The following is a 17,031-nucleotide window of genomic DNA, read 5'->3' on the forward strand; positions in this document are numbered from 1 at the left end:
TCAGGAGTCGGCTTTCATATTTGTGTTTGCTTTCATATCTCAATGGAATTCAAACCACGTGCACTATTTGGGGCTTCACTGAGGGATGACCACGAAGAAACTTTGCAGCTGATACAGAAGACAGCAGCTTATCTTGGCAGCGCTCCTAACAGAGCGCAGATAATTCCCATGCTCTCCACTTGGTATTCAGTCAATTGTTCCTATGCACTAATTCAATCTGTTTCAGCCTTATGGATCTCTACACAGTCAAAGCCCTAGCTACAGAGGGATTTCTCACTCTACCCATATTATTACTAAATAAGAATCATTTCTTTTAAAGTCTACAACGTGCTTTCCAAGCAGAGAGATGAGACCATTTTCAGTGTAAACTCTCCTCACAGCATAGTCCACAAGCTCCTTCCCTCAGTAGCATACTATCTCAGAAAGACGGGAGACAGAAGGAAAATGGGGACATGGTTACTTAAGTCAGTTGCTCTTCAAGGGATTTGTGGCCATTTAGCGTATTTGTGAAAAAGTTGTAATACATTTATTGTCATTTTTAAACATGACAAATAACGTGCTAAATAACACACCCAGAGTAACAACCGTTCTTGTTGTCCAAAACTGAACCTTACCCTTCTAGGCAGGAGTATTTCATGTATGTGTTAAATATAACCTGCAGTTCATCTGTACGCATCATAGGTCAGCCTTAAGTCAGAACTGAATGAGAAAACTCAAGTTCTAATAATCTAGAGAGGACTTAGGGGTGAAATGCTTAACTTAACATGGAGTTAAAAAAATAAATCTGCTGGAGCAAACAAGTAAAAAAAATTATATAAGTCTCTCTAAGGACACACTGTAGTTACAAAAGGCTTTGGATACCACCTTCACATCATCTGCATTTCATGCATTTATGACAAAATTAGTTGTTGCATTTAGAAATGTACAATTTGATTAGCAGGGCTGACAAAAAAATGACAGCAACTATAGTCTGTATTGTCTGGAAAAAGTCTACATGCCTAATCCAATGACAAGTGCAGGCCATGTCATCTACATATTCCTGGAATGGCCAACTCGTGTGCAAGAGACTTGCTTGTTAGGAAAACATGGGTATAATTTAAAGTAATGGAGAATGTGAACTGCAAAAACTTCTTACAAGAAAACAGAACATATTAATGTTGCACTAACAAATGGAGTATGATAGCAACATACAGAAAACAATTCAGAGAAGAGGCAAGATTTAGGAACAGAAAGAATGAAGAAAGTGCCATTGATGTAAAACATAAGTAAAATGAGCATGGGTACTCATCCAGGGACAGGTCGATACCAACAAAGAGATACACAGTAATACAGAAGTTGCACTTCCCCAAGAGAAAGTGAGACCAAAATCAAAAAAGAAGCAAAACCTACTATCCTTTAGTGGAAACACTAATCAGGTTACCAGAATAGCAGGCTATAGCATAACAAGGCTATATGTAAGAGCTCAAACAAGCAGGTTTTGACTGTTTCTAAAGTGAATAAAGATGGAAGGAAAAAACACATAAGAAGAACAAACGAACCGCTGACATGAGAAACTAGCTTGGAAAAGGTCACCTGTATGCATCTGTAAGAGTCATGAGGAAAGACTGAACCATGCGGAAGCCAAGGTTTCCCAAACATGGAACATACCAGCAGATAGTTTTCTGGGAAGGCTCTTGGCTCTCGATTTTGCTCCCGCCTCCCCCTTACCGATAACCCTCTGGGCATACTGCAAGGCCTGTTTATTTACCCAGGTTTCTGCCTGAAGGACACAGGGATGGGTGTAAAGATTTTTCTGCTAAGAAAGTGAAGAGATCTTTCGTGGGCACATCACTAGTTTATAAATTGTTTGTTTTAGTTATTATATAACCACACCAAGAAGTTATAGTAAAAGATTAAAAATGTATACTGTGCTTTGTTATATTTAGAATATATACTCATTTGGACAATGAGACAAGTATTTACTACACTTAAATTAAGTTCAACTTGTTCTAATAATTTAATGATCAATACTTAATTTTTAATCCAAAAGTGTGACAAACAAAGGACTCGTTCACTTGGTTGTTTTACAGTAAGATAACGCATGCCTAACAGAGCTGGTGTTCAAGCAATGTATTTTTCTTATCACATACAATAATTATCATAAAGTTTCTAAATTGTACTATTCATACCTTAAAGGTTGTTGGTTCTGCCTGATCCTCAAAATACACCCTTGGGCAAACCTGTGGATTTATCCCTGTAAATCCAAAGCTACAATCCTGCAATTACACCTCTGTATCTGGGACCCTTCTCCACAAGGGAGAGTAAGAAGTTGTAGTTCCTCTAAACTGTAATTACTGTCCAGTAGGATTTAAACACCTAATGGCCTCAATGAACCTTCTTTCAATCAGTCTTTTACCTACAAAGCCAGTAGTAGTTTAGTGATCTGTTAAAAGTAATTAATATGTGCGGGATGCTGCACTTCTTCATGGAAAGCCAAGATTAACACATTAAGTCAACAAATTCTATTTTGAAATAGTTTAATTCTCTACGGAGATGACTGCTTTCCCCAAACGATGCAGACATGTCTGCTGTTGTCTGGGCCAATTCAGAAACTTGTTATTCACTACTTGGTTGATTTCAAAATCAGACTACCCCTTCAGTAGGTTGCAGAGACTATGACATCACACTTATGATAATTCATTGCACAATTATGGTGGCTACATCCTTGGATTTTATTTCGTGGGAAAGTATGTTTCCACTACAGTCCCAACCATTTTCTTGGCTTACGCCTGCTCTCAGAGTTACAAGTTTTGGTATAGAACTTAGCATGATTTTTTTTCTTAATGCTATAAAGGTGTTTTATAGCAACTAAAGGCTATGTAGTTCAATTACCTAGAGAAATATTTGCATTCTAAATTGAGACTTACTGCAATTTCACAAGCAGCTCATAGAAGCACTGCTTTAACTATTCGCTAAAAAAAATAAAAAATCATAAAACCCTCCAACAGATTTGACTTCAATATTACTTATGCCTTCTTCAAGAAAAACACCCAACACTCTTTGAGAAGGCATGACTGTCATCTTCTTAAATGAGCAGTGCCAGTAACAATCATTGCAATTTATTGCAAGATCATAATTTTAAAGCTTCAAGTTCAAATTAAAAGATTCACAAACCAATGCGATAATTTATCGACTAGAACTGACAAAATATCACCATGGAACACTACAAGACAACTTAAAATAATGCAAAAGGTAGAAAAATTGGGATTCATTATTCTTTGTTCACTGTTATCTTTATTCTAACCAGAAAAACTTCATATTACAAACATAAATTAAAAGGCAATAGTAGACAGGTCCTGTAATACTATAATTACAGGACCCAGCCCTTGCATTTTTGCTTCTGATTCAGCAAAACGTCCACCATGCAGCGTACAAAGGACACACAAGTATTTCCTACATTATTTAACATGGCATTTACTTCAATTTGTACTATTAAGTTCCAAAAACTGCAAAATGCAGGTAGCAAAAGGACAGTAATGAAAACACCTTAAATATGGTTGTTTCAGAATTTATTTCCCACATGGTAGAGTGTTTTTAAGAACTAGCTTGCCATCATACTAGAGCAGTGTTATAAACAGCATACTGTCTTCTATCACACTTGCATTCTTCTCAGTTACCATTATTCATTACCATTCTCAACCATTATTCATTACCCAAACAGCATCCACAAAATTATTTTTACACTCCAAATACAGAAAATTCAATTCAAGCCCAACCATGGGAATCAAGAACTCCTCCCAGCATTGTGGAAAGAAATCTAGATTCCTTCATTACACGTAGGGAAGTAGTGCAAATAGAAGATGATGACAGAAAGAGTAACTCATTCACAACTTCCAAGACGAACTAATAGTTCCAAAATTTCTCTTTGTGAGGAAATCCATCCTTTCTTTTGCTGACTGGAAGGGAACAAATGGCCCATGAAAAACCTACTGCTGCGCTTATGTAATCTCGGCCAGGAGAAGCTGGAACATGAGTTTTTCGATGGCATGTAACAGCAGTGGGGTTTTTTAGGTATAGGGTGAGGGTAGGTGCTGGTTTTTGGTTTTGCTTCAACCATTTTTTCTGAAATTGGTATAAAACTTAGCTGGAGTAATATTCTATTGCTTTGATTGGCACAATCCGCCGTTTGTATCTTTATTTTTTAAATCATCTGCTTCCCATGCTATATGAAGAGCAGTTAAAATCAAGGTAGGTTGTAACATTTAAAAAGAAGAGAATCTCTTTTTCAAGAAAACAATTAGGACATCAGTGTGACACACAGAGTGCTCTTACCTCATCTAGTCTGTCCTTAATAAATCTGACTTATTCACACCTTCTCATTTTAGCAGGAGCAATCAGGGAAGTGAGGATGCAGAGACTGATGGGAAGGTACAAATGCCAAGTTGCCATAACAAGAACTGCATCTTTCCTCTGTTGTCTCTGTTTACCATTTTAAACTCATTTAACAGTTCCACATGTAGCTTCAATGTAGGGAGCTGTGCCAGCCACAAGGCTCGTCTACCAAGATTCAAGACAGACCAACAGGGAGTGAGAAGGAGAGAGCAAGAGAGAAGGAGGTAGGAGGCCTCCATGGGTTAGTTTTAGCTTCCATGCTTCATTGTGGACTCAGTCAATCTAAAAATTAAAATAAAATGAAGGCTCTTCACAGCTTAAAAATAATAGGAGTAACAGGAAAAGCCAGGTTGACATCTGTTTTGCAGCTTTTGCAGATATGGCCTAAGAAGTCCAGCAGGCTAATGGAGGCAGACCTTGTATCCCCAAGTGCCCTGTATTATCTTCTTGTCCTGTGCTAAAATAGGAAAAAAAAAAAAAAAAAACAAAAGTGAGCAAAGCCCTGCTGTCAGACCAGACAGCGCTGCTCAAAAGTCACTGGTTAAATGACAGACCCCCTGCATCTCAGCACTGTACCTACACGCAAGGTCTGTGACTGGATAAAGATGTAACAGCAGCGACAGGAAGACTTGATGGTTCTCCCTAGCTGATAACATTTCCAACTTCAGAAGCTTGTAACCCACTGTTTATACCCTGTTATCATGTGCTACCATTCACCTGCTTGTCCTGATCAGCTGAACAGCTACATCAGTTTAGAAGACTGGATAAGCTGCTTACTTCACCCCTCTGCAGCCAGCTGATGTCTTTGTTTTCCCATCTGTACACAAGTGAATTACATGTAGCTTCCCAAGCACATTGCCAGGGGGACCCCCCCACCTCCATAAATACAATTTCAACTTCTGGAGAAGCGCCAGGAGTAAAATGTTTGTTTACTGCAGGCAGGAAGAGCTACCTATGATTCAGACATTAGGAAGTGACAGGAAGGACTAAATTATGCAATTTACAAGTAGGAAAATAAACAGAAAATAGTTGCAACAAGGGGAAGGAGGAGGAAAGGACACGAGAGACAAGTTTTGGATCTTCTCTCACTTGTGCAGGGCTGAAGCCATCATCACAGCAGGAGGCCCCCCGCAGGATTTCTTCACCTTTCAACCCTTACCCTAGAGCTGCTGGCCAGGGACTTTCCTCCTCAGCACTGAGTAAGAAACATCTGTCCGGCTCGGTCGCCCAGCTGGGAAGGATTGATCACAGTCTTGCCTGTTCCCTAGTTCTTTTAAGCAGTTACATTTCAGAGGGGAAGGCTCCATCCCGCCCTCCCTCTGAACAACAGCCACCAGCAGCAAAGGATTCGAACCACTCCCAAGTGAACATTTTCTTCCCTCTATATCAACCACATCACAAGTGTGAGCAGCAGCCGTGACACTCGGGTTGGTTTTGCTGTCACTGGGCATCCTGAAGTAACAGAAACCACCATGAAGGAGGTCACCAGAAAGGCCTCTGCCACCTTCCCAGCCCGTACCACGCTGCCCGCAATGGGAAGCAACACGCTGAGAAGAAGGGAGCACCGGAAAAAAATAGACACGGGAAAAAGGTACCAGAAAGAAGGCTCACATCCCAGCCACCTAAGAAGGCAGGAACATGCTTTGGCTTTGCTGGACACCGGTAACAGAGGCTGACAGGAAAACCTCTTCCCGTAAGCAGAGCGCAGAAGCACCCCCGCTGGGAACGCTTCTGCCTCGCCAGCAGTCCTTGGAAGCTGTCAGGCATCTCACCAGTGTTGCTAATGACTTTGCACCTCCTCTCCACGGAGTTTTAGATCAAGCTCCCAACAGCACATGCCCAGCAAAAAGGTGTAATTATGCGGACTATTACTGCAATTTAAAGATGTGCCCATTCCAAGGCCCAAACAGTGAACTGGAAGATTTGAATCAGTCAGCTATGGCTGTATGACAAGAAAATGCCACCAAAGAACACTGACAAGTTTAGGTAATGATGATGGTGCCTCATTTATATAATCAGTAAAGACATCCCTGCCATTCTTTATAAATCAGACAATAAATTCATGTCTTTTTTTTTTTTTATTATTATTTCATCTCAGAGCAGTAGAGATTCACAGAGATGTCAGGTCAAGGAAAAATGCAAAGGAGTGTGAAAAGGCAATTAACTTAGCATTAAAGTACACACCACAGCAGAAAACTCTGCAGTTACTTGTCCTGGGACAAAATTACTCTGGGATGAAACCAAGGCTATGTTTCCCAATTTACACTAATGACTCATTTAAATGCTACTCTTCACTTTATCTCTCTCCCCCTCCCACCCACCCCTCAAAAAGTTTCCCTTCCCAAAACCCCAGCAAGGAGAAGACAGGTGACAACTTAGAAAGAACGAACTCTGGAGTCTGTGTAAGCATCTTGTCTGCTGATGGACCTCTAATAGCGAACAGCAGCTTAAGTTACTTTTCACCGTGCTGACAAATTTATGCATTTCAACTTGAATTGTGCACACAGGCAACTTTTAGGTCACAACCCAGAACATGACATAACCTCAGCATTGAGCTTTCAGGATGTTTTCTCACTAGATAAGAAACAAGTCATTAGACTGCAAAAAGCACAGCATGATGCAAACTCGCAGTAATAATTGCATACCATACCTGAGATGACAATAGCACATGCAAGAACCAGAAGATACTGTTGCACTTCATACTTACCCTTGCACTTTTTTAAAAAGTTATCTCCTGTAGCAACAGAACAGGATTTTGTAAATAAAAAGTTTCTCTAATGCCACCCTGAGAACATCACTCAGTAAAACATATAATTGAAAGAAACATAGCACCACAGAGAGAAGAAAAAAAAAAAAAAAAATCCCTGAAAACCCCGTGGAGTTATGTAACAAGTGAAATAATCAAAGGGGATAAAGTTCTATTAGTTTGTGGCTTAAATCTCAAATCAAGTTCATACAGATCACTACTTTCTAGGAAAGCTGAATTGCCAGACTGGATCCCACCCCTAGCCTACCTCTGACACTTCCGTGTGGCAGGGCGCTCCGCTGCCTAATCTGTTCCAGGTAGGTCAAGCCTCTTCAGACTCAAACTGCAGCAAGTACCCTCTCCTCTTCATTCTTACTCCCTCCTTATTATTATTTTTTAATTGAACCATGGAAAGACAAATTGCCCATTCATTTCCTTAAGTCCACACATGATGACTCTGATATTCTCTCTTAGCTGTTTCTTGACAAGTACACAACACCAATCTGTACCATATCCACTACAAGCATCAGATAAATGATCCCAACAATTTTACCTAATATTCTTTTTTCTTCTTAGTGCTTGCTGGGAAAGCGCAGACTTACTGTCTGTATTTCACTACATTTCTAATGATTTATATGCTTTGGTTTTTTAATTATAACTGTCAAATTCTGCATATGGCCTTGGACTTGATTAACTATGGCTCATACACTCTAGATCTAGCTGTTCCAACAAGCAATCCATCAGACGCGTCAATCCTCTTCTGCACCATCCCCCCCCAAAAAATCAAGCCCAGCTTCTTTACTACATCTGATGCTGTTTAAGAACCTACATGGAAACACAAGCGTCAGAAAATAGTAAAAGAAACATGCATTAAGTGTGAAGGGGAACATTTGTCTAGCACATTACGTGACTCAGTGCAGTTCTCTATACAAAGAGATGACGACAAACTGACACTATTCCCAGATTTCCCAGATATTTTTTTTTTTATTAACGGCTATCATTCTACTTTAAGTCTTAAAATTCAAAACCTGTTTTTCATTTGATACTATGTATATATCTTCACTTACAGTAACTCTTCCAAGTGCAACGTAATTCTTTTGTGTTGGTCATATCAAAAGTCTATTTGAAGGCAGGGGTATTAACTGTGTTTGAATAGCTTCCTGTATTCTTATTCCATACCCCAAGACTAATCCCATGAACTCCTACTGTCAGCAATAAACACCTACAGGTTTATTTTGCTTTTAAATCCCAAGCCCCAGACAACACAGAAAAATAAACTGAAGTCTGTCTATTTTTGTGTTGTTTTTCTTTTTGCTTTTCTTCTGAGGCAAAAATACCGAAGAGCCTGGAAGTAGCTGTAACCCCAGAGGAGAGGAACGTGCTTGCCTGCACCTCTGAAACCCATCGCATTCCTTTTGGGGTGGAGACAGACTTACCCTCAAGGAAGGCAGGCAGCAGATCTGCCATCACCCTGCCCCAAGGCTGGCTGTGCTGGAAAATGGGTGGAGAAGCAGATTCAGTTTGTGACAGCCACTATCTCCACTGCCATGAAGGGTTTATCTGTTGTTGTTTTCACTTATAAAAGAGCAGGACAACCAACATGTGACCAGCTAGCTTGCTGGGAAACTCTAGTGTGGAAAACAGGCAAAGACACGAGGTTGCTTTCCTCCTGCTAGGCAAGGTCATCCACATGTCCTACTGCCATTCCCACCCACCTCTACCTGCAGAGCCACGGGGTAAAACCACAGGGCCCCATCTGCAAACACCAGAACCCCTAATCCAAGTTTACCAGGGTTTGCCAGAAAACCAAAGTTACCTGTTTCAGAAAAAGCAGAGAAGGCAAAGCTTGAGGCTTGCCCCAAATTCTCAGAGAAAGTAGCTCCTGAAAATGCATCTTTTTTTTTCCTCAAGTCACTCTGCCAATGAATTGCTCTATGAACAAAACCTTCTCACTTAATTCAGTTCTTGACGTGGGGCCTAAACTCAGCTTTGCCCAGAAGTGACAGACTACTATGCTATCTTGGCACGTTCTTCTAGAAGTGGCACTTCTTCAAGGTATGTTTTTACACGGAATTACTTGTATTATTATGAACAGATATTATATTTAATAATACACAAGCCATACGGACACAAATGCCTGATTCTTAATTACATGTTGTAATACCACCAGCTCCAAGACAGACAACTATCACGTTGTCATTTATCCAAAATTGCTGCCATTTACCTGCAAAAAGGAAGGAAAGTACGTCACCATAGCCTCAGGTATTTTGATCCTGAAGTTGTAATTTTGGTGCAAAGTAATGCAATTAAATACAGTCCTTCCTATATGAGGCTTTGGTTAAAAAAAATAATAATAAAAAAAGATGGTTAGAGAGTTCAGCAGTTAATTCAGTCTCTTTCATCTCAGTTAAAGTTCGCTTATGAACACCTCCCTCATGTACACCACTAAGAAGGCAAACACTATAAAGTGAGATTATTTTCTACAACTGAAAGTGTGCAGAACGTTCCAAAAAGCTTCAGAAGTTAATCATGAGAAACAAAACTTTTGTTAACAGCTGGAAGCAAGACCAAATACAAGCAGAAAAAACAGACTACGTAATTTTATTAGAAGCCGGTTTTGAAAAACTACAACCAGCATAAAGCTAATACTATTTGTACAACTACAAACACTTTCTAAAGTAAACAAGCCAGAAATCTATAAAAAAGAACTGCAATAGCCTATTCAAGAATTGGTAAAGCAGGAATTACAAACACACAGCACTTTCCTTTTGATCTGGAGATAGCAGAATTTGTTCTTCCCCCATCCCCCCAAAAAGAAAAATGTAGTACTGCCTTAGAAATACTTGTTTGTACATATAAGGATCTTAATTCACATTAGAGCCCCTAGAACAGCAGCAAATTGTATTGGACTAACAATGTTCACCTGTACACAACATACCTGCCTTGACAAGATTATCCTTTTCTGTCTGATCTTTCTGCCTGCCTTGCACAAGTAATTTGCATGACACAAGGTCTGTCCCTCCTAATGAAATACTGCAATTAAATTGCAACAGATTAAATTGCTTCTATTGGCAATAAAATGTTTAGTCATTGAAGCATGGAAAATTTTAAGGTCAGTTTAAGAAAAGTCCCAAGACACTGTCACTGCAATGCTACAGAAGAGGTTTGGATGAAAATAAGGAGAAAACAGATTTGTGGATGAAACTATAAGGTAATATAAAATAATATCTTGATTTGATTTGCTCTGTGTAAAAACGAAACTTGCATCCCATCAGTTGTACTCACCTTCTTGATTTAAGAAAACATTTTACCTAATATAGTTTGGTCAAGTCCATTTTTAGACTAGAAAAAAAGATAGCAAAACTAAAAACACATGAAATACCCAAACCAAAGCTATCTACAATACATGGAATTACTCTTAATTAAGACTGCTACATCTTGAATCACTGATGCTCCTTTCACTTTTTAAGTGAGACTTCTGTCAAAGCCAGGAGCCAAATTTAATGAGAAATAAATATGTTTTAAACGTTTGCATGAGATTAAATTGGATTCTAGCTGTATGATCCAAAAGCCATGTCAAAAAAGGCTAGCAAAGTTAAAAAAAAAAAAAAAAAAAAAAAAAAAAAAACACTACACACCCCAGAATTTCTAAGCCATCATTCCAAGATTTTAAAATTTTCAGAGGAAAAAAGGACACTGGAAACAGTTTTCTGACTAGCACTCTCCCCTTTCTAAATAGCAGGCTGTTCAATACCAAAACAGAAGGAAAATGGAGGGATTATATCCCATCTGAAAGGTGTCCTCATCAACCAAAAATAACACCACTGCTATGCACACACTGGGGAGTAATAAAGCACTCCAGCAGCCTCCAAAATATATGCTCTTTTTGACAGTCAAGGCCTAGACTTTTTAGAACTAAACTGTCCAATAAAAACATTCCTTTTCTCAAGATATCCAATTCACATTTATTTAAGATAGCTGCTTTCTCTAGCATTCTGGCTTACAGTTGACTGGAAGACAGGCAAAACAAGGTCATCTGCAGAAAACTGAAAGCTAAGTTTATGGTATTTCATGATTTCCTTCGGCTTTAATATATATGTTGCATAAACTCAATGTTCAGCACCGCAAGATTTTGTGCTTACGCGGAATAGCAGATGTTGTGCAGCATCACAGAAAGCTGGAGACAATAATTGGCTTTGCCACTTCCTCCCCCTGCTCCCAGTTAGTCTTCATTGAATTGTAATCCCTTGTGATTAGCTGCACCAAATCTTATTAACACATCTACCAAGAAAGAACCACGATGAAAGGGTATCCACAGCCTGCTATAGATCCAACTGAGAATGATCTTCAATAACATTAAGTCAGAATTCGAGTATTTTATCATCTCTCAGAACTTCTGGTCTCAAAATAAATGTTACTATTTAACAGAATTAAGAAAAACTGTTCTCATCAAGAAACATCTTCAGAAATATATGGCTTGTTTCCTGCATCCAGCAGTTCACCCACACTTCAGACTGAAGTAACAGAAATTGCGCTTTCCTCTTGATTTTCCTACTTGCCCCAGCAACAAGTAAGTGCTCAAACAGTTCAGGTACTAGCTGTCTGACCATCCACAATAAGAAACATTTAAATTCACAGTGTATATCAGTATGGTATATTACCTTAAAAAAAAAAAAAAAAAAATCAGACTAACTAGTGGAAGAAAACTGTCTTTCTTCGCAAATCTGCACAGGATAAATACTTGCAGATTGAGTTCTGTGCTGCAGAACTGAGATTTACGCCCAAAGATCAAGCTTGCAATGTAGGTATACCCCCAAAGTTATAACCAAGTCCATTTTAGCACCTTCAGTCAGCACATAAAACAACGCAGCTTCCTTCAATCAGCAACACAAGCATTATGTTTACTTGTGCTTTCAAATACGTGGCTTAGGGTTCACTAACTTATGTTTACAAATATCAGAAGGCAAGATACTGGTTCCTGCAGTGTGCACAGAAGAAGGGAAGGGACCGACTTCTGTCCAAGACGTAAGGCTTCTGCACTAACACTTCTGCACTGCTTCCTGCAAGATCTTCACCAACTTCTGCAGGAGGCACAAGTATAATCAAGTTCTGAATACTAAGATGTCACAGAACATTACCTGATTACACTCACCTACCTTGAGTTAACTTGACCACCCAGCTTTACAGGGACAGCTCTCGATGTGAAACAAGCTCATCTTGTTGTGTTTTTTGTGTATGTGTGTTCATGCATGTAAATCAACTGGATTCTCAGATTTGCTCACTACGCTGATGCAAGATCACAGAAGGTTTTAACACAAACAGGTGTCTTCCAGAAAATGAGCTTTTGTCATGCACTTCAGCTTCTACCAGATTACAACTGTTCTGCTGAATAAAACATTTCTTAACACCATTACATATCTTAGCACGCTTAAGTATTACTCAAGAGCAAAAAGGTACCTATGTGATTAGTGCCAAAGAGTAAACGCCAAGCAAAACCACAGTAAAATATTCCACTTTTATTACTTCCATACCTACACTGTCTTAAGTATGGGTATGAAAAAAAAAAAAAAAAGCTTAGCTTCAGCTACACCACACTTAGATTTAAAAATCAAAAAGGCACGAGCTGCTCTTTACCTCAGTAGACACTACAAATCAATTGTATAAACCAAGCATCAACGCTAAGACCCTGGTTTTAAGCATATTCAGTCGTCCCACTGAGCCCCAGACACCACCCAAATGAAAGCATAGTCATCCTAGGAGAGAATTGAGAAGACTTACTCCCGTTCACTCAAGTTTTTCCTTCCTTCCTTGCTTTACCAAGGACAGCTGTGTTTAAATATCTGGTTGCTTCTTAACACTATGACAGTAGAAAATTCTCTGTACTGCTACCACAAAGAACAAGCTATTTTAACTGGCATGTGCAATGTAGCAGAGAACTACGAAGCCAGGGTTTGCAAGTGCTTTTTGAAGTACAAATTGGGATAAAGTGGATTTCCAATTACGTCTTTAAAAATAAGGGAACAAGAGCAGTAAAAGTGCAAGTTGGTGACAGTGGGTTAAAACAAGGGCACAGAAGTTCCCAAAATTGAAGGCAACAGAAGTTGCAATAGCAAACAACACAGAAGGTAACAGAAGCCATAAAATATAGCGGTCCTGCTTCCCCATGCAGACACAAGTCCTTTCCTGCTACTCATGGAAGCATTGCACAGGCTGTAGAGACCTGTGCAGGATTTAGCCCCAATACTCTTTCCCTACTTGTCTCCTAAATCCACATCCTGATCTTGGAGCCACAGTATTCTCCCCCCAGAATCTCCTGCTGAAAACCTATTCCAGCAAAGAAACTGTTCTGAACACCAGCTCCGGGGAACGAACAACAGGTGCAAATGGTTATTGCAAAGTTACTTGCACACCTGAAACACAGGAACATGACATCAAAATATGACTGCTCTGAGGGGGAGAAAATATACATGGCATTAAGGCATATATCCAAGTAAATCTGTTTTTGCCACCTGTAGGCCAGTTTACTTTCTTTTTTTAGCCCCCAAATGATTGCAAGATAGCTTTAATACCATGTCCAACTGTTTCAAACTAAAAATTGAAGTCCCTGTGAAACACATGTCTATGCACTAGCTTCAAAGTGCTCCTTTTCACCCTTCCTAAGAACTGAAGCCATATTTAACTGCAATTTCAGACTTTTTATCTCCCTTCCCAGATGGTAACCTGGATTTGCCCCAACACTTGCATGCAAAATCTAATAGGGCGTGAAGTTACAATTTTCCATATATATATGTGAAAAGTATGCGTTGCAGAAAAGCAGTTTCCTATTGAAATCACTTTCCCATCTTTTCTCCTGGTGCAGTCTCCTGAAATATCACCAGGATAAAATATGGCTTTAAAAACATAGCTTTTCTGTGCCCTAGCAGAAGTTTAGAATTACAGAGAGCAGAAGCCAATGCTTCAATCACTGCACTCAGTTCCAATTTATTTGTCAACTTTCTCTTTGCTTAAAGATTGCGATCACGACGTCAAGGTCATTTTTATGGCTTTAAAAATGAGTGTGACCCTTTAGCCTACAACTGATCGAGCACCGCAGACAAGCAAGAGGAATTTTACTTCAAGTCCTCCTTTAAACACAGTCTCTCCTTTCTCTTACATGGGAGAATACAAGCAGAAAGTCATCTGCGACAGCATGCAAGATTTAAACTTCTGACCTTATGGCCTTGGGTGCACACAGATGTTACACGAAGCCCTGCCAACACAGGCCAACCATACTATCACTGATACTCTGCCTCCTCAAAAAGCAGATCCCTGTTTTAAGTGAAAATGAAGGAACTACTCTGTTAGGACAGGGATCCACCTGACCAACGCTACGGCTACTTTTACCCTCAAAGGTTCTGATACTATTCTGATACAGAAACAGAGCTAGAAATATGCTGAACAGAAAGTTATATGGAAAATAGCTAACATGTTAGGGACTGATTTATGGCATTGATTTAGAGCAGCCAACTCTCACTTACGCTTTCTTCCACTAACAGACAGTGTAACTGTACACGATTTAGGGCTTGAGTGGGAAATTAACTCAAACTTTAAAAACATTAATAGTTTTCCCACTTCTTGCACACTGGTGAAGCAGCACGCTCTGAATACACACACAGAGGCTCAGCCAAAAATACAGCCTGTGTCCGATTCAGCGGGGAAGCACAGCCCTCCCGTGACCCATCAGGTCATTCTCGGCAAGTCTGATCCTGTGCCCTTGGCGAGAGCAGGGTTTTTGTCACTGGGAACCGGTGAACGGGCTATTCTTTTTTTTTTTTTTTTTTTTTAACAACTAACTTTAAGAGCCGATTTCACCAATCCCCTGCCATTTAACAAGTTGCCTACAACAGCTCCTTCCCAAGTAGCGGCCGCGAATCGCCAGCTGACGGACAGCAGCCGGGTTGCGTTGAGGTTCAGCTCTCAAGCAAAGGCTGAGCTGCCTCTCCAAACGACGCCGAGCTGCGAGGGCCGTTCCTACTTAAATACCACCCAACGGGCTAAACAAAGACGGAAAGAGAGGAAAAAAGAATTAAAAAAAACACACATTTTGTACCAATTACACAGATACCATGAGGCTGCGGCGGTGCCAATGGGAAAGGGCTGAGCAGAGCTGACTTCTGGCATCACCCCTGCCTCCTACGTGACTTGACAGCAGCGTCGCCGCCAGCCCCGAGCAGCACCAGCCGCCTGGCCGCTGCCCTGTCACGAAATCTGCCCTCTCAGCAAACACGCTCCATTTTCCTGCGAGCTCCGGCTCGGCTCCGCTAAAATATTTCCTCCTGAGCACCGGCGGGCAGCTGGGGGAAACACGAGGAAAAGGCGCTTGGCTCGCAGCTCCCTCCTCCTGCAGGGCTCCGGTCCCAAGGGCAAAGGCTCCCCCGGCCCTACGGGGAGCGCTCCCGGGGCATCCCCGCCTGGGGGGGCCGCCCGGGGCCGGGGCAGCAGTGTTTAGAGGCAAAAAACCCGAAATATCCCGAGCCCGGAGCCCCGGGGAAGGCGGAAAAACTCCGCCCCTCTCCCCACTCTGCTGGGAAAGGCGATAAAGCCGCGGCAGGGCAGAGCTGACCGCTCGGCGCTTCGAGGGGGAAAGCAGAAAGGAGTTGGGGAAAAAAAAAGAAGAAAAAAGGGAAAGGGAGGGGAGGGAAAGAGAGGGACGGGGGGAGCCCGGCGGGCTGCGGGAGCGGGCGAAGGGCGCCGGGCCCGGCCGGGAGGGACGGGGCGAAGGAGGCCGGGCAGGGCGAGGGGGGACGCGGGGAAGGGGAGAGAAGGGAAGGGAAACGAAGGGAAGGAAGGGAGGGAAGGGAGGCGAAGAGAAGAGAAGGGAGGGCGAGGGCACTCACGTAGCGCTTCAACTTCTTCTCCGGTGGCGACTTTCGGAGCCAGCCCGAGCAGACCACCTCCCCGCCGCTCATGGCTGGGCCGCCCGCCCCTCCGCCGGGGCGCTCCTCGTCCTCCTCTTCCTCCTCCTCGTCCTCCTCCTCCGGGCCGGGCCGAGGGAGCCCCGAGACGCGGCGGCAGCGCCGCGCCCGCTCCGGCCTCCTGGGGCTGTGCGGGGCGAGGGAAGGGGAGGGAGGGAGGGAAGGAGAGAGGGAGGGAGGAGGGACGGGGAGCGGCGTGTGTGTGTCTGTCTCTCACGCACAAGCAGCGGAGGGGCAGCGGGGCTGAGGCGGGAGGCTCCCCCCTTCCTCCTCCTCCTCCTCCTCCTCCTGCTGGCCCCGGCAGCGGCAGGCAGGCAGACAGGGGCGGCCGCCGCCCCGCCGCAACTTGGGCTCCGCCGTCCCGGGGCAGGATCCAGCCGCCGCCCCGCCTCAGCCGGCGCCGCCCCCCGGGATCCTCCCGCTGGGGGCTCCCCCTCTCCTTCCACTCCCCTCCCTCAGCGGCTCCGCGGGCTGGGCTGGGCTCGCCCCTTCCCCTTCCTCCTCCTCCTCCGAGGGGAGCGGCCCGAGCGCACGGCGGGGCCGGGTCCTCCCCCTGCCGGCCATTAGGGGGCCGGGCACGGCACCCCCCCCCCGCCATTCCCAACAACAAGGGCCGGCAGGGGAGAGGCGGGACCGCCATCCCCGAGGGATCCTGGGAGCTGTAGGCGTGAGGGGGGCGCGGGCCCTTCGCTGAGGGGAGGAAAAAAAAGGGGAAAAAACGATAAACCGGCACACTAACACACCGAAAAACGCAGCCCCGCCGCCCCCAGCCCAGCCGCTCCGGTTTTAGGGCCGGTTTGGGGCGTGGGGAGCGGCGGGGCGGTGAGGGGGTCCCGGCTGCCACGGCCGGGTGGCTGAGGCGAGCGGCTGTGTGGAGAAGAAATGTTAAAGCCGGCGCCCAAGTGTTGGGGAATTCGGTGAAACGCACCGCAAAATCTTTCGTTTGAGATGAGAAACAAA

At 42.9% G+C, this 17,031-nt stretch overlaps 1 protein-coding gene across 6 annotated transcripts in view; it reads right to left on the reverse strand.

Moving 5' to 3' along the window:
• The window catches only part of GAB1 (GRB2 associated binding protein 1), a 97,114-nt gene extending 80,708 nt beyond the window's left edge, over positions 1-16,406 (reverse strand). For 2 of the 6 annotated variants that reach the window (XM_082758505.1, XM_082758508.1), the window contains exon 1: positions 15,994-16,404. In XM_082758505.1, coding sequence (XP_082614631.1) covers positions 15,994-16,065 — 72 coding nt within the window. In that variant the 5' untranslated portion in view covers positions 16,066-16,404. Of the gene's footprint in view, positions 1-15,993 lie in introns of all 6 variants that reach the window. The other 4 variants (XM_082758506.1, XM_082758509.1, XM_082758507.1 and 1 more) reach the window with 4 other exon arrangements.
• Between the last annotated feature and the right edge of the window lie 625 nt (positions 16,407-17,031).

The sequence above is a fragment of the Aythya marila genome (genome assembly GCF_965140915.1).
Source record: "Aythya marila genome assembly, chromosome: 4".
In the NCBI taxonomy this organism is placed as follows: domain Eukaryota; kingdom Metazoa; phylum Chordata; class Aves; order Anseriformes; family Anatidae; genus Aythya; species Aythya marila.